Source organism: Xenopus laevis, chromosome 8L (assembly GCF_017654675.1).
Source record: "Xenopus laevis strain J_2021 chromosome 8L, Xenopus_laevis_v10.1, whole genome shotgun sequence".
NCBI lineage: Eukaryota > Metazoa > Chordata > Amphibia > Anura > Pipidae > Xenopus > Xenopus laevis.
The window spans coordinates 112,795,735-112,814,039 of record NC_054385.1 but is presented as its reverse complement, the minus strand read 5'-3'; the positions used below and the strand labels follow the sequence as shown (position 1 = coordinate 112,814,039).

The 18,305-nt window shown below is 39.5% G+C and overlaps 1 protein-coding gene across 20 annotated transcripts in view; it reads left to right on the top strand.

The window, feature by feature from the left end:
- Positions 1 to 18,305, top strand: part of gphn.L (gephyrin L homeolog) — a 216,335-nt gene that overhangs the window by 120,384 nt on the left and 77,646 nt on the right. For all 20 annotated transcript variants that reach the window (XM_018229289.2, XM_018229287.2, XM_018229286.2 and 17 more), the window contains 1 exon segment: positions 15,530 to 15,664. In XM_018229289.2, the coding sequence (XP_018084778.1) occupies positions 15,530 to 15,664 (135 nt within the window).

Below are 18,305 nucleotides of genomic sequence, written 5' to 3'. Positions count from 1 at the left end.
ATTTGTGCACAACTTTGTAGATGTTGCCTATCCTATGTCCTCTCTCATTTTCCTATTATGTTACACTCTGGTCATCCAGATGTGGAGCTATCCTTATTGTGGGTACTTGTAGTTTAACAATATCTGGAGGACAGCAGGTTGTACTTCCATGTCTTAGTATAGGTATTGGATCCATTATCTGGAAACCCATTATCCAGAAAGTTCCTAATTATGGAAAGACCATCTCCCATAGACCCCATTGCCATTTTATTTAAACAATTCAAATTTTTAAAAATTATTTCCTTTTTCTCTGTAATAATAAAACAGTACCTTGTACTTTATCTCAGCTAATTAATCCTCATTGAAAGCAAAACCAGCCTATTGGGTGTATTTGATGTTTTTATGATTTTCTAGTAGACATAAAGGAGAGGGAAAGGTTAAAACTAAGTAAGCCTTATCAGAAAGGTCCACCTAAATATACCAGTAAACCCTCCAAGTAATGCTGCTCTGAGTCCTCTGTCAAAAGAAACACAGCATTTATTTCCTTCTATTGTGTACACATGGACTTCTGGACTTCCCTCCTTCAGTTTAAACCTCCTTGCCCCGGGCGTGAGCATGCTCAGTTTGCTCCTCTCCCCCCTTCTCTGCTATAATCTGAGCACAGAGCTATAAGTGAGCAGGGAGAGACTCAGGCAGGAAGTGATGTCACACCAAGCTAATACCGCAGCTGCTATCTTAAACAAACAGAGAGCTTCTAGAGCAGTGATCCCCAACCAGTAGCTCGTGAGCAACATGTTGCTCTCCAACCCCTTGTATGTTGCTCTCAGGGTCCTCAAAGAAGGGGCTTATTTTTGAATTTCAAGCTTGAAATGAAGTTTTAATTGCATAAAAACTAATTATAGTCCCAAGTAGAGCCTCTTGTAGGCTGCCAGTCCACATAGGGCTACCATATAGCCAATCATAGCCCTTATTTGGCACCCCAAGGGACTTTTTTCATGCTTTTGTTGCTCCCCAACTCTTTTTACATTTGAATGTGGCTCACGGGTTAAAAAGGTTGGGGACCCCTGTTCTAGAGCATTGTACTCAGGCATTCTGCAGAATAAATATAGTTTTATAGCTTGCACTATTGCTGCTAATCTATTGGCAATAAAATGCCTCCATAGCTTTCCTTCTCCTTTAAGGTATGAAGATCCAATTTACAGAAAGATCCGTATCCAGAAAACCCCAGGTCCCGAGCATTTTAGCTAACAGGACTTATGCCTGTACCGCAGTGTCTGTTTATTTTTATAATTGTTAAAGGCTTAATTGTCCATTTGCATTGCTAGGGGGTTGTTTGAATATCCTTTAGGATGAATATTTATGTGTAAGCAAGTAATACACTATTAACTTGATTAAAAATGGCACCCCCATTAATAGAGCCATCTACAGGCGATACATTCTGTTCTCTTCTTTCTTTTTCCATTAATACACTTTGTCCTCTCCCTTTCTAATGTTATGGCTAGTCACATTAATAACCAGCTTGTCTTTTCTAAAGCTGCTCATTCCTATTGCTGTGCACACACACGCTAACTCGAGTCTGTCCAACAGCATTCAGGGTGCAGACTAGCATTTGGTGCGGGGACACGTTGGTTGTTGCACAAATCTATGTGGATATAATAGGCTTTTTAGAAAGCCTTGTTGAATATTTTTGTCTCTTTTTATTGTTTAGTATAAACAGAAAGAAGGGAAATGGGCTGAAATGAAATGGAGAGAAGTAGATGCAGCAGGGGAAAGGAATAAAAATGAATAATCGGATACCTCCTAACGCTTTTCGATTGTAAACTCTATTTAGCAGGGCCCTCGTTAACTTTTGTATTCGTTACTGATTGTATAGAATGCTGTATGTTCAGTGTATACACCCACTTATTGTACAGCGCTGCAGCATTTGTTGGTGCTTTATAAATACGTGCTAATAATAAGAGGGAACGGAGCAGGGTAGAGAGAAGTGCATGAAAGAAGGTGAAGGAGAACATATGTAGTACAGGTATGGGATCCGTTATCCAGAAACCCGAATTATGGAAAGGCTGACTCCCAACGATTCCATTATATAGTGAATAAAGTACCCCCTCTTGTAAAATATAAGGATATTATAAGTTACCGAGGAGTTTCATGACCATATAAAAACACGAGGCCGAAGGCCGAGTGTTTTTATACAGGTCATGGAACTCCGAGGTTACTTCTAATATACTCATATTTTACAAGAGGGGGTACTTTATTTATTATAATACACAAATTTCAATGAGTCATGTGACTGAAATGACATCAGAACTCACCGTTTATAACTCATGACATCAGAACTCACCGTTTATAAGGATATAATTTACAGGATATTCATGGCTTTTGTGTATTATAATCAAATAATCCAGATTTTTAAAATTGATTACCTTTTTCTCTGTAATAATAAAACAGTAAATTTTACTTGATCCAAACTAAGATATAATTAATCCTTATTGGAAGCAAAACCAGCCTAATGGGTTATTTAATGTTTACACGATTTTCTAGTAGACTTAACCCAAGCATTCCGGATAACAGGTCCCATACCTGTATAAGTAATTCTAGAGCAACTAGACTTGCTGATTATTCATTGAAGATGTTTCACTACTCATCCGAGCAGCTTCTTCTCAGCAAGTTCAGTTGCTTTTGAATTTATACTAGCTACGCCATGACATGGATGAATGAAGGAGGAGATATTTTTCGTGGTGAGCCTGTTGGTCTTTGTCTTGGTGGCACTGCGTATCTTGACAGCGCTATATAAATAAATGATGATGAAATGATGATGATGGTGGGTAGCTCTCAACCACTCCCACACTGAATATAAAGGGTTTATAGCCGTGCTACATTTTAGATTGCAACATTGTAGATTTTATTTTGCACATAGAACATAATCACTGCATTATGGCCTTCCATTAAACATGTGGTGCAGACAGATAGTGGTAAATCCTTTGGTGATTCCCATCTTGATGTTATAATTCTTCCAGTGGAATGGACAAGGGACATTTCCAATTAAAGCCAAGTAGGAACTCGGCTGTGACAAATATTAACATGATATTGGAGGAGGCTCCAAAGATCTTTTAAAGGAGAAGGAAAGTATTCTTCCACTTGGGGGTGCCAAATGTTAGGCACACTCAAGTGATTGTATTTACTTACCTGAAACCACAGGCCGCTTCTCCTATCAGTAGAAGACGGCACTGGCCAGGGTTTTTCCAGCAAGCACCACGGAGTGATCCTCTTCCGGCTTCTTCTTTCATCTCGCGCCTGCGCATTAGAGTGAAAAGCGAACTTTAACTAAAAAGTCAGCTATTTACTTACCTGAAACCACAGGCCGCTTCTCCTATCAGTAGAAGATGGCACTGGCCAGGGTTTTTCCAGCAAGCACCACGGAGTGATCCTCTTCCGGCTTCTTCTTTCATCTCGCGCCTGCGCATTAGAGTGAAAAGCGAACTTTAACTAAAAAGTCAGCTATTTCGTTCTACTGTGCATGCGTTTGCCCTGGGAAATTTGAAGAAAAAAAAAAGCCGGAAGAGGATCGCTCCGTGGTGCTCTCTGGAAGACATACATTCACCAAACGGTAGGAGACTTTCCTTCTCCTTTAAATCACTTTTGTCCTCACAATATGATATAATAAATAATAACCTTGAGGAGAAACCACATTTTCTGCACCTTCCCTTCAACTTTAGTGTAAGACCTCCATCAGTTTTAGGAAGATGGGGCTGAGCCTGACGGCAATTGTTGTCTAAGAAACACATTTCCCACTTAACTGCTAAGGAATGGTGGCTTCTCAACCAGAATGGCCTGTGGGGTGGAGGTTTCTTAAATCTCTTAACTTAGAGATGACGCTCCCAGACATAGGAGAGGTATGAAATGCATCAACACAAGGTGAGGAGACAAACTGAGACACTTACACAGACTTCCTCTGAAAAAAAAGAAGTTTTTGTATTGTTTTTGTCAGCACAGAGATGGCAGCTTTGGTGCTGATGTGGCGTATGGAATAAATAAATCTGTCTCCTGCTTGTAGTCTCTTAGATCTGACATGTCTGAGGAGAGTTAGAACTGTCTCAGAAATTTTGCAAAATTGCGGTCATCAAAGAATAGAACCTATGTTTAAAAACAGTGAGTTTTTACGAGTTTAATACGATTTACACCATAAAGGAGAAGTAAAGCTTAACAAAGATGTAGGCTAGAAATGCTACTGATTACGGTTTATTGTTCTGTACCAGACCAAGACAACCACAGCCCTTTAACAGTAAAGATCAGTGCCTGCAAATATGCCCCCAGTATCTCACCTTCTTCTTTTCTGATGAGTCACAGCTCATGTTCTGAGCGCTGGCACTTACCTGAGCTTATGGGCCCACTCACTATATACTGTATATATAGAATATAGAAATCACAATATAAGGCTGGGATACTATCGTGGGAAACTTGTTTTTTTTTTTTCAAAATGCACCAGTTAAAATTCTGCACCGTGCAGATATTTTTATATTTAATTTTGAAATCTGACAATGGGCTAGACATATTGTCAGTTTCCCAGGAGCCTTCAGGTCATGTGTCTTGATAAACTACAGTCTCTGATAAACTACAGTCACTCTTTACTGATACAGTGCAAGTTGGAGTAATATAACTCCCTTCCCAGCAGCCTATCAACAGCCTATCAACAGAACAATAGACAGCTAACCAGATAGCAGCTGTCTGGCACCTGCTGAAGGTTTGCATTGCTAAAATTCCCTAGCCCTACCTAATGGTAGACGTGAGAATAGCACCAAAGCAGGAAAACCCCTGCTTTTTTTTCCTGCTTGGGTGCTATTCTCATGTCTTGCACTAGGTAGGGCTAACACGATTCATGTCGTAGTATAATACAATGGGACGTGGAGAAACAACAGATGTTTCAAAGTAGTTCCATCCTAATGTGCTGGCTCCTTCTCAAAGCTCAGAATCAGACACAATGTCCTGCGATGGCTGCCTCCAAACTAATATTACAGCTAAATATATATACATTTGTTGGTTCAAGAATAACATTTTAAATGGTAGAGTGAATTATTTGCAATGTAAACAGTGTAATTTAGAAATAAAAAGTAAACGAAAAAAAATCATGATGGAATCCCATTTAATCCAGCAATTTGCATTGGAATTTAATCATCAGCACGGTAGCATCAACTTATGTGACGGGCAAACCTCATGCTTGATAACTTGAGATGACCCCTAAGCATAGCTTCATAACAGCTGCCTAGACCACACTGAGCATGTGCCGTGTCACTGACACTCCTAACTAAATAAACAAATGTGCTGCTTTTTTAGGACTCCAACCATGGGCCGTGTTACCATAGAGCACCTAAGACCCATTCCTCAGGTGGCAGCCCTCAGGTAGGTTCCTATATGGTAAAAAATAAACAAAACCCCCCCACTAAAAATGATAAGAAAGATGATATGTTGGGATGGGCCAGGATAAGGGCCATGGTTCCTCTATTTTTCCAAGATAGAATAAGCCAGAACCCTGACTGTAGACCCAGCTCTGGTTTCTGTTACTTATAGCCAATAAGAGGGTGAATTACATACAGGTGGATCTGTTATTCGGAAAACCTTTATCCAGAAAGCTACGAATTACGGAAAGGCAGTCTCCCATAGAGGCAAATTTACTAACCTCCGAAAATTCGCCAGCGACGGCTTCGCTCACATCGCAACACTTCGCAAATACATTACACTACACAAGCCCGGGAAACCTTAATAAAATAAAATAGAGTTGTTATATTGCCCTACACATGAGCCCAGTTTATAGTTTATGTGCCATATGTTAGGAGCCTATCACCCTGAAAAAGGAAAGGGCGCTAAAGTTTTTTGGGACTTCAACTATTGTTTCCTGTTTTTTGGGAATTTTCAATTATTTTTTTTAGGAAGTCCTATCTACTCTATTGCAGTTCAACTGGTCTGAGGTAGCAAAGGCAAGTCTGGCGCAAGTTCACATTCAGTAAAATTTGCATCTTAGTGAATTTGCGTAGTTACATCAATTCGCCAGAGCCGAAATTTGCTAGTCGTTAGGGAGTGAAGTAACGCTAGAGTCCATCTCCTTTGCTAGCAAAGTTACGCCAGTGACCGTTAGTAAATTGGCGAATAACAAAATGACATCGCGCTAGCGAATTTTCGCCCACATTAGTCACTTCCCCCTTTAGTAAATTTGCCCCATAGACTCCATTTTATCCAAATAATCCACATTTTTAAAAATGATTTCCTTTTTCTCTGTAATAATAAAACAATAGCTTGTACTTGATCCAAACTTATATATAATTAATTCTTATTGGAAGCAAAACCAGCCAGTTGGGTTTATTTAATGTCTAAATGATTGTCTAGTAGACTTAAGGTGGCCATACACAGGTCGATAAAAGCTGCCGACAGTCCGAGTCGGCAGCTTTTTGGCCCGTATATGGGGGCCCCCGACGGGCTTCCCCGATTGGCCAGATCTCGATCGGATGGGACTAAAAATCCCGTCGGATCGCGGCCGCATCTGTTTGTTGATGCGGTCCCGCGATCCGACCGCCCATTCCCGTTCGTTAGGATCCAATCGTTGGGCCCTAGGGCCCACAATCTGATGAGCCTGATTTTGCCCACCTCAAGGTGGGCATATCGGAGAGAGACGAGCGGATCTCTCCGGGAATGGCCACCTTTAAGGTATGAAGATCCAAATTACGAAAAGATCTGTTATTCAGAAAAACCCCAGGTTCCGAGCATTCTGGATAACAGGTCCCATACCTGTACAATGCATTGATGGGCCATGGAAACACTAGCTTCATTCATATCTGGAGCCTATGCAGCAATGTCCCTATAATAATAATAATATAATTCAATATATATAACCAAATTCTGCACAGTTGCATTGATGTGCAGAGGCAATAAAACAATCTTAAGATGGCACTGTGGATGGCTGTGAAAGGCTTATTTGATTGTCTGAGGACAAGTGAGTCCATGCTCCTAATTTCCTTATGCAACAGTCTGATTGGCTTTAATGGATATTGAATAAGATCCGCCTCTGTAGAAACAAAAAACAGTTTAGAGGCTTTCTAAAACATATAGCAAAAATAAGATTCTGGGCCTTTACGCTTAGAGATCTAAAAGTGACATATTTTGAGCTGGCAGACAATTCAGGGAATTATGGGTCATTTAATCTTGAGTACAGCAATGGGTCCCGCTTTGATGCAGTTCTTCGTCATATACCAAGTGAAGCCTGGCACAGAAATACCCGTTTCTCCCCTCGCCCTGAATATCTGCATATTTCCCCATGTTTGTTTAGTCGCTGTGATCTCAGAAGAAAAAAGAGAGTCACTTGAGACGTCTGGGCCTGTTACCGAGGCTTCTAACGTAGCATTAATCTCTGAGTTACTAGTGCGCGATCGCTTGTCCAAACAATTGATTTGCACCTCTCTGAAGAATGTCGTACAAGTTGAGAAATGGTTATAAGCAATATACAAGTGTTGTTAAAATGATGAAAACCCTGTTGTGTTAGGAATGCGGCAGTACTGAGACAAAAGCAGCCATGAAGGAAATCCATTCCCCGCTGCTGCTTGGAGCTGTCATATTCACCCTTAAAAGGCCACCATACCTTCATTTTTATTCCGTTCCCTTTGTACATGTCTTATAGAAATATTAAGAGCTAAATGTAAAATTTATTTCCCTTTTTTCAACCCAGCAAATCCGGAGGTGTTGCCGGCTCAGCCATTTTGCAACTGTCACGGCCAAATGCCTGATGTTGCATTTAAATCACTTACCAAGAAACCAAAATAAAGAATTTGGCCTAGATATCTAGTGGATGTGATATGATGTCTCAGGGCTTTAATTATAAAAGACAAGGAAAGTCTAATTCAGTGGGGGGAGGGTCCAAAAATGGCATTACATCTCTTAGGACGATGTAGACAGTGATATTCTGAGTGAATTTGCAATTGATCTTCATTTTGTATTATTTGTTGTTTTTGAATCATTTAGCTTATTGTTCAGCAGTTCTCCCATTTGGAAGTTTGGGTCTGCATTACCCTAGTAACTAAATATTGTTTTTAATGAGGAGCTGTAATATGAACTAGAGGGGGTTTGAATAGAACGATAAATAATAAAAAGTAACAATGATAAAATTGTAGCCTCACAGAGCAATTGTTTTTGGCTGCTGAGGTTGATGACCCCCTTTTGAGAGCTATAAAGAGTCAGAAGGCAAATCGCTGATAAACCAAAATAAAAACGCAGACCAGTTGAAACTTTTCTGAGAATTGTCCAGTTTATAACATACTAGAAATTAACTTAAAGGGGTTGTTCACCTTTGAGTAAACTTTTAGTTTGGAGTAGAGAGTGATATTCGGAGACAATCTGCAATTGGTTTTCATTTTTTTTATTATTTGTGGTTATTTAGCTTTTTTATTCAGCAGCATTTTGCAATTTCAGCAATCTGGTTGCTAGGGTCCAAATTTTCCTAGCAACCATTCATTGATTTGAATAAGAGTCTGGAATATAAATAGGAGAGGGCCTGAATAGAAAGATGAGTAATAAAACGTAGCAATAACAATAAATTTGTAGCCTGCCAGAGTATTTGTTTTTTTATATGGGGTCAGTGACCCCGCATTTGAAAGCAGGAAAGAGTCAGAAGATAAAAGCAAATAAATTTAAAAAAAACTATAAAAAATAGATAATGAAGACCAATTGGAAAGTTGCTGAGAATTTGCCATTCAGTAACATACTAAAAGTTAAGTTAAAGGTGAACCACCCCTTTAGCCAGAAAAAATGCACCAACTGGAAGTGCTGCACCACAATACTTCTATTCCCAGGGGTCTCTTTTATTGGGAACTACAGCATTGAAGTAGTAGTATGGTCTATGAAATTCTCCTCCATTTTCAGGTTAGCTAACTCCACAGTGTTATATAATGTATCCTATTCAAACTACTGGCGGTTGTTGTAATAAAAGGAGTGAGGCTCATTTATCAACACTGGGCGAATTTGAGCATGGGCAGTTACCTGCTTTTTAAAGCCAGCTGCAAGTAGAACAATGAAAGCAGCAATTTGATTGGTTGTCATGGTTTACTGCCCATGGGCAAATTTGCCCAGTGTTGATAAATGACCCCCAATAAGTTTGCCCTGAAGCAGTAATCGATAGCAGCCAATTAGTTGTTTGCTTTTAAACAGGTGACCCTGCTAGGAGTTACTGCTCCTGGGTGTGTTATTTTGTAAACTCACACTGGTTAGAACTTCAGACTTTTATTCAGAGTAGTGATAGTACACATCAGTGGAGCCTCATGGCTGTATCTCCGTTCCTGAACCAACAAGAGTCTAAAGATAAGAACTACATAAACACTTATTATTATCGACTGAAGCCCTCTGGTGGCTGGAGGTAAACACACCACATCTTCCCCTTTCAGCCTGTGAAAATAAGAAAGTTGAAAAGAAAGAAATACTGTAAAATTAACAATTATAACATGCATACATTTTTTTTTTAAAGTGAACTGAAAGTCTCAAAAAGTCTAAAATGAGAACTTTAGCATTGTTCAATTAAACGCAATGGTTTGCGAATAACTCGTCCAGATGAAGTTACTTCATGGCTGTCTTGCTCTGGTGTTGTACCTGTTATGCTATCGTTGGTTTGAATGACCTGGGTAGAAGGTACTTGTTCCTCTGGAACTTGTAAAAGATGTCTGCGATTCCTACGCAGGGTCTGCCCTGTATCTGTACGAACCACATATGACCTTGGGCTCAGTCTGTGAATAACATTGGCGGGCACTTCCCAAGATTTGGAACTTTGAATGCGAACTCTACTATTGTCACTCAAAGGTGGAAGTTCTCTGGAATGTTTGGCATGAACTTCATTTCTTTTTGTTCTAAGATTAAGCTTTTTGTACACACTGTTTCATCTTGGTATGGTGGCCATGGTTGAGGGGTTGGAACTCTAGTGACAATCTGACGGCCAAACAGAAGTTCTGCTGGAGATTTTCCACAACTTGTGGAGCTGCACGGTAACCCATTAATGCTAAACAGGGGTCTTCCTTCGATTCCCATGCTTTTTTGAGTATAGTTTTTAGTATGCGTACTCCTGCTTCTGCCAATCCATTTCCCTCTGGATGCTCTGGACTTGATGTCTGATGTACGAATTCATATGTTGACGCAAAATTCTTGAATACTCTACAGGCGAACTGAGGGCCGTTATCAGTGACAACAACTCTAGGTATGCCATGTCTAGCTAGAATTGACTTGGCATGCTTGACTACCTCTTCAGCTTGCAAATCATGCAGCTTTGCCAATTCAGGATAGTTTGAGAAGTAGTCCATAACTGCTAGATAGTGTTGTCCCCTAAAAGTGAAATATCCATACCGATTTTCTCCCAAGGAGAGATGGGATAGTCTATATCAAGGTATGGTTCCTTTGGTTGTTTATTATGATACTTTTGGCAAGCTTGACACCGACTGATAAATTGCTCAATATCTTCATTCATGGTTGGCCAGTAAAGGCATGTGCGTGCTCTCCTTTTAACTTTCTCTATTCCTACATGTCCTTCATGAAGCCTTGATAAAATCAATTTGATCATTGAGGAGGGAATAACAATTCTAGAGCCTCGGAGTAGAACACCATCTACTTCAGAGAATTCATGAAGATATTGTAGGTATGTAGCAGGAACACCTGAGGCTGCATTATTGTTCTCAATAGCATGTTTGACTTTCATCAAGATATTATCTTGTTGTGTAGCCTTGGCTATTTGAAACCATAGGGCATGACTAACTCTGGAAGTTGTCTTAACTAAGTTCACATGTGCAGAAATATCATCAGTGAAGGTATTTTCTGAAGTGTTCCCAGTCAAATATGCACGTGATAGTGTGTCTGCTACAACCAAGTTCTTACCTGGCTTATAATGCAAAACAAAGTTGTATCTCTGAAGCCGTAGTAATAACCTCTGAATTCTAGGTGGGGCTTCACCTATGCCCTTTTGCACTATAGTAATAAGGGGCTTGTGATCAGTCTCAGCTTGAAACTCACGACCATACAAATATTCATGAAATTTTTCGCAACCAAATACAAGTGCAAGTGTTTCCTTTTCTATTTGTGCATACAAAACTTCTGTTGAATTTAGTGCTCTGGATGCATAAGCCACTGGCAGCCAAGAGTCATTTGCTTTTTGAAGAAGAACTGCTCCAAGGCCTTTCTGTGATGCATCAGTAGACAATTTACTTGGTAAGGAAGGATCAAAATACTGTAGTACTGGGTTTGTTGTTAAGGATTTTTTTATGTCTTCCAACTCAGAATTGTGATATTCATTCCATTCCCAGACAGTATTGACTTTCAGTAAGTCTCTTATGCATTGTGTTTTATGTGCCAAATCGGGTATAAATTTTCCCACAAAGTTTATCATTCCCATTAAGCGCTGTAGGTCTTTCTTACATTGTGGAACAGGCATATCTTTGATTGCGGCTATTTTATCTTCATCTGGACAAAGACCCAAGTCAGTAAAATGTTCCCCTAGGTATTTTATAGAGGACTGGCAAAAATTGCATTTCTTTCTATTAAGCTTTAAATTGTTCTGACTTGCTCTTTCAAGTACTTGTTCCAGTCTAGCATCATGCTCCTGTACATCTTTACCCCACACAAGGATATCATCCATATACACTGCAGTTCCAGGTATACCGTCCATCATTTGGCGAATAGCACGGTGAAACACTTCTGGTGCTGAACTAAGTCCAAATGGCAATCGCTGAAAACAGTATCGGCCAAAAGGTGTATTGAATGTACATAACTTCTGGCTCTCTTCATCCAAGGGTATCTGCCAAAATCCATTAGATGCATCCAGTGTGGAGAAAATTTTAGCTCCAGACATTTCTCCCACCATTTCTGTTCTAGTGGGCAAGGGAAAATGCTCTCTTTTAATGCACTTATTCAGGTCTTTAGGATCTAAACAGATACGAAGTCTCCCATCTTTCTTTTGAACAATTACCATAGAATTGACCCATTCTGTGGGATCTTCTATTTTCTTTATAATACCATTTGTTTCCATGCTTTGCAGCTCTGTTTTAAGTTTTTGTGTTAGAGCCACTGGTACTTTGCGCCTTGCATGCACTACAGGCTGTGCACCATGCACCAGTTTTATTTTGTGAGTTATTGGCAGCTTTCCAAGTCCTTCAAAAACATTTTTATATTTTGTGAGCATCAGTTGTAAGTGATTTTTTCCACTTCCAGAACTTATAACTGCATTTATTTCTTCCACTCGTTTAATTAAATGTAATTTCTCACATGTTATCAAGCCTATTAAGGAATGGTGGGGATCTGGAACAACCACCATGGTTACAGAATACAGATGACCTTTAAATTGAATACACACATTGCACTGTCCCAGATTTGGAATGACTTTACCACCATAAGCTCTTAAGCACAGTTTAGTTTCTTGCAGAAATGGCTTAGGTTGGAGCATATTATATGCAGATTCTGACAGAATGTCCACTTCAGCACCTGTATCTACTTTGTAGGGAATATCTGTCCCATTAGTGGACAATGTAATGTACCATTCTGTTCTGCGTGCATTAGTTGCATGTATGCTGCCTATATGGAAGTCGTCATCACTGTCTGTGCCAGTTTGTACTGCATGTATTTGTGTGGTTGATCTACACATTTTCTGAAAGTGATTTGCTCTGCCACAACTGTTACAAGTTTTTCCATATGCAGGGCATTGCATGTATGCATGTGACTGTCCACAACGCTGACAATAGGAGCTTGTAAATGCCTGAGCTTTTTTGTTTTTAAAGCCAGAAAAGTTAGAGGTTTTCTGCACCCTACCTTTGTAGTAGCCTTTCAGTGGGGGCTGCTTGGATGACACCTCCATAACACAGCAGCTTTCTCTAGGCTGTTCTATTTGCTTGAGCTGTGCTTGTGTGATTTCAGAGGCTTTACAGATTTGTATAGCATGGTCTAAAGTGAGATCTGTCTTTGTGAGCAATTTCTCTTTCACTTTCATGTTGTGTATACCCATAACTAATTGATCTTTAATAAGAGATTCAGTCAGTGCACCAAATTCACAGGAATGACTCTTTAACCTGAGGTCTGTCACATACTCATCAATTGTTTCATGTTCTTTCTGCAATCTAGAACTGAACACATGTCTCTCATAAGTGATGTTTTTTCTTGGAACACAGTAGTTCTCAAATTTTTTAAGCACTGCATTAAAATTATCCTTCTCAGCCTCTGCAAACTGAAAAGTATTATATACATCAATGGCTTCCTGCCCTGCTACTGTAAGAAACAGTGCAATTTTCTGTACATCCTCTTCTTCATGTGCCTTAATTGCTCTCTGATATAATAGAAATCTTTGTTTAAATCTGGACCAGTTCTGCTCTAAGTTACCTTGCATGCTCAGTTCAGGAGGCTGTTTCAGGAGATCCATGCTGACACTGTAATGACTGGAGCTGTAGCTTGTTCACAAGTGCACTTCTGACACCATGTGTTATTTTGTAAACTCACACTGGTTAGAACTTCAGACTTTTATTCAGAGTAGTGATAGTACACATCAGTGGAGCCTCATGGCTGTATCTCCGTTCCTGAACCAACAAGAGTCTAAAGATAAGAACTACATAAACACTTATTATTATCGACTGAAGCCCTCTGGTGGCTGGAGGTAAACACACCACACTGGGCAAACTTTGTGCCTTTTAGTACATAATTGTATTATTGTTCAAGCCTTCCTTGCAGGACCAAGCTTTTGCCAGGTACCCCCTTAGTTCACAACAGGGCTACAAGTGTCGTAAATATTGTTTTTCCAGTCATTCATCAGGGAATCTAATTCACCTAGGGGAGCACATTAGTGTTCAATTCCAAATCTCATCCTAACTGGCCTTGTAGCTGTTTTTTCTGGGATATCATAAAGAGTAAAAACACCAGAGTTTGGAAACCACCAATGCTTTAATGCCAGTGGCACATTAGCTTGCATAGGTGTAAAAGTGCTCAATCCAGACATCCAGAATATATTTCATCATAGAAACACTTTAATTATGAATCTCTATGAATCTCTGTGCCAAAATTTTTTACTTCCTTGTTTTGTGACAAAAAGTCACGAGATTTCCCTCCCACCCCTAATTTGCATATGCAAATTAAGATGTCGTTCAGCTGGGCGGAAGGATTTGGGCGAATCTGAATCCTACTGATAAAGGCCGAATCCTGGCCGAATACCGAACCGACTCCTGGATTCGGTGCATCCCTAATTTGGATCTTCATACCTTAGGTCTAGTAGAAAATTGTGTAATCGTGTAAACATTAAATAAACCCAATAGGATTGTTTTTCCTCCAATAAGGATTAATTATATCTTAGTTTGGATCAAGTACAAGGTACTGTTTTGTTATTCAGAGAAAAAGGAAAAAAACATTTTTAAAAATGTGAATTGTTTGATTAAAATGGAGACAGATCTTTCAGTAATTTAGATCTTCATACCTTAGATCTTCTAGAAAATCATGTTAACATTAAATAAACCCAACAGGCTGGTTTTGCTTCCAGGTAGGATAGCATTAAAAATGATATGTACTGACGCTTTTGTTTACAGGTATGGGAACTGTTATCCAGAATGCTCGGGACCTGGGGTTTTCTGCATAATGGGTCTTTCCATAATTTGGATCTTCATACCTTAAGTCTACTAAAAAATGTAAACATTAAATAAACCCAATAGGATTGTTTGCCTCCAATAAGGATTAATTATATCTTAGTTGGGATCAAGTACAAGCTACTGTTTTATTATTACGGAGAAAAAGGAAAAAACATTTTTAAAAATTTGAATTATTTGATTAAAATGGAGTCTATGGGAGATGACCTTTTTGTAATTCCGAGCTTTCGGGATAGCGAGTTTCCAGATAAAGTATCCCATACCTGTATGATGAATGCCTATTATGGCAAACACATCCATAAAAAGCGTGTATAGACCCTTTAAGCAGAGGATGACCTCCCCCAATATATGGTTTTCATGCTGTGATTTTAAATCAGACCGTTCTACTCAGCCTGAGAGTAATTGCATTTCTTCCAATCTGTTACATTACCCCTGAGAACTTCCCTTGGTACAATAAATATGGTTTAAGATGCTGGACAGCTGATTAACAGGAGAGCAGTGAGTAAGTGCACACCGTGGCGTTACTAAATCTAAAGCCTGTGATTTGTGCCATTGGTGGTGATTGCTTTTATTATTTTCACCGAGAGAAGAAATATGGGCAAGCTTTGTGTATAGGGTTATCCGTAGTGATCATTATGGTTACAATACCCTGTGGGAGATCCATTATATATGCGTCTTCCAAAAGTCTTTTGGACCTTCCCTTAACCCTTGTTGAGGGTCTGGGGTTTAGGCCTTTTTAATGCTGCTTTTATACAAGGAAGAGATGTGCTTCCGTCTTAAAACAGAAGGTTGTAACTTGCTTGCTAGAGGGACACATCAGGTTGGTTTTTGTCTGTTTGTGTACTGGAGTGAACATCAGTTTTGCTTGGGGCAGCCCTTTGGGCAAGAAACATCTTGTAACTCATTTCTTCTTTTTCCCCTTCCAGATTCCAGATTCCATCATCTCTCGTGGGGTGCAGGTACTTCCGCGAGACACCGCATCTCTCAGCACCACTCCCTCTGAATCTCCAAGGGCGCAGGCTACATCTAGACTCTCCACAGCTTCATGCCCAACACCAAAAGTAAGTCATTTCCAGGCTGCAGTCCTGGCACCTAGAAGGTCTGCCTTTCTTCTTAGTCCCTCAGGTGGAACCATATTTTTTTTTTTGGTTACATAGACACAAAGATGTTTCCTGTAAGGTACCTTGATATTTTAAGTGACTGAATGAAAACAATGCATATTAATGACTCGAGTTAAGAAATCTAATATTTCTAATACTGAATGTGTTAATATTTCTAATACTGAAAGTATTTATATCTTTAATACTGAATGTATTTATATTCTTGTGCATGCACTTACTTTTTTAGAGCTCCTTCAGTTCTAGGGTCCCACCTGAATGAGAACCTTTTTAAGTGGAAGATGAAATTGAGATTCCAATCTTTGGCCCTTCAGCTGTTGTTGAATTAGCAGCAACTCAAGGGCAGCAGGTTGGACAACACTAATATGTTTCACATTCTCTGACTTGCACTCCTATATCCTCAAATTCTCTTCTCGCAAGGCTTCAATCAGGGAGTAATCCCTCTTTAGGACCCCCTTCAAATAGCTTTGTATTTATCTGTAAGTGAGGGACTATGTTAGCAATAAAGTGATGGGCCCCAAATCTAGACCTGCCTAGGATGCCATACTATCTTAATTCATCTCTGCATGTCTGTAATACTGGAGACTTCTAAATTATTTCACCTATTTTTATCATGTGTTGATTCTCTGTTTGCCTCTGTTGAATTTCGCATGGAATGTGATGCAATCTTGGTGATATCATTGTTGTATTACATAACTTTGAACATTTGTCTGCTGTGGCACCATTCTTCTGTGGTGTAGCTAATGTGCGTCCATATTTGATCAGGAAATCTTCTCAAAACATGTTAAATCGTGATTTTTTTGTTGTTATAGTGAAGGTGTGTTGTCCGTATTTGTTGACGTCAGTGCGCCATTTAAAACCTGTACGGACTCAATGTTAAGAATTGCCAGGCATTGCCTATATGGTCAAGAGTGATTTTGATTGGGTTGAATAATGACCAACACCATGATTAATGAAGGTTTTAGAGCAGGAAGATTATTTTTTCCTCTGCCCCAGTATCTGATGGGACCACTAGACCAGAAAGATGATTTTTCATGAGCTCCAGTATCTGATGGGACCACTTGACCAGAAATAAAATTTGACCAGTATTTTTTTTTTTATGCCTCACAACACAACTGGACGGTATCTGGTGGGTTAGGGTTTTAATCTTAAAATTGTGATTTTACAGATGGGATATTCGGAAGGTACAAGAAATTTCAGCTAGAGCCAAGAATAAATTTGTTTTGGTGATGACCAACACCAGTAATACCTAGTAATGATTTTTCTTGGGCGCCAGTATCTGATAGGACCACTTGACCAAAAAACATTAAATTACTTCAATTTAGTCATAATTTTTTTTTTTTAATGTTCCATAATGTGTTACTAGACATGACCGTGTCGATCAGGGATGTGTCCTAAATATTCTAATTTCACAGTTGGGAATGTTGGAAGGTATATTAATCTTGTTATTTCATGTATGAAAAGACATTTAATAACAGTGGGTTTATTTCAGTTGTATTTTTCCCCCTCAATCCTTGCACCCTCCGGACCTCCTGTATTGCCATGGGACCCTCTCACCATCGCTGCCTGCTTTAGAAAGTTTTAATGCCAGCCACATCAGTAGAACTCCTCATTACTGCTGTATCTCCTGCTTAAAAAAATCACACGTATGGAACATTTACTGAAAACAGTTTGGTTTTCTACAACTGGTTTGGCCTAGCATATCATTCGGTGGTAGCTTCCCACACCACTGTATAAACCCAATTGGCCAATCACACTTCTCTTGCAGTCAAATTACATGGCATGTGATCTGTGGGGCCAGACAATTTGATGATAGGCTTTATGGTTGGTGGGCTCAAGATGGTTGTCCTGTGTGCGGACAGCATTAAGCTTGGTTTCACAGCTGGATGAGTTATATACTGTTGTTCAGCTTTACCCAGGATTCTAGTGTATCTTTTTCCTTAATGTTCTATCAACTGGAATGGGTCAAAATAATTTCCTTATGGCACTCGAAAACCACCTTCTGGGATGCACGTATACCCCCGTGATTTGGTCAAGCACATCATTCTGTGGTAGCTTCCCACACCACTGTATAAACCCAACTGGCCAATCACCCTTTTTAAGCACATAGGGAGTTACTAATTAACCTTCAAGGGCTCTTCTCTTGCTGTCAATTACATGGCATCTGATCTGTGGGACCAAACAATTTGATGGTTGGCTTTATGGTTGGTGGGCTCCAGATGGTTGTTCTGTGTGTAACCAGCATTAGGCTTGGTTTCACAGCGGAATGAGTTATATACAGTTGTTTAGGTACTTTATTTATTTTTATGACTTGGCCTGTTCACATTCTGTCATTAAAAGTGTAGTCTTTCTTAAGATAACACTAATTCATTGCGACTTATGAAAAGAATATTTGCAATGTTAATATTAGATGAAGGTGTGAGTATATTTACCCTTAAGATGATCAGCCTTCCTTCATGCCTAGGGGGCCCCTACTCTAACTGTGGCCCCTGTTACAGGAAATGAGATGAGAAAACAGATGATGGTGCTATGGGGACAGTTAAAATGGGATATTATTATCTTGTTATAGCTTGACATATAGAAT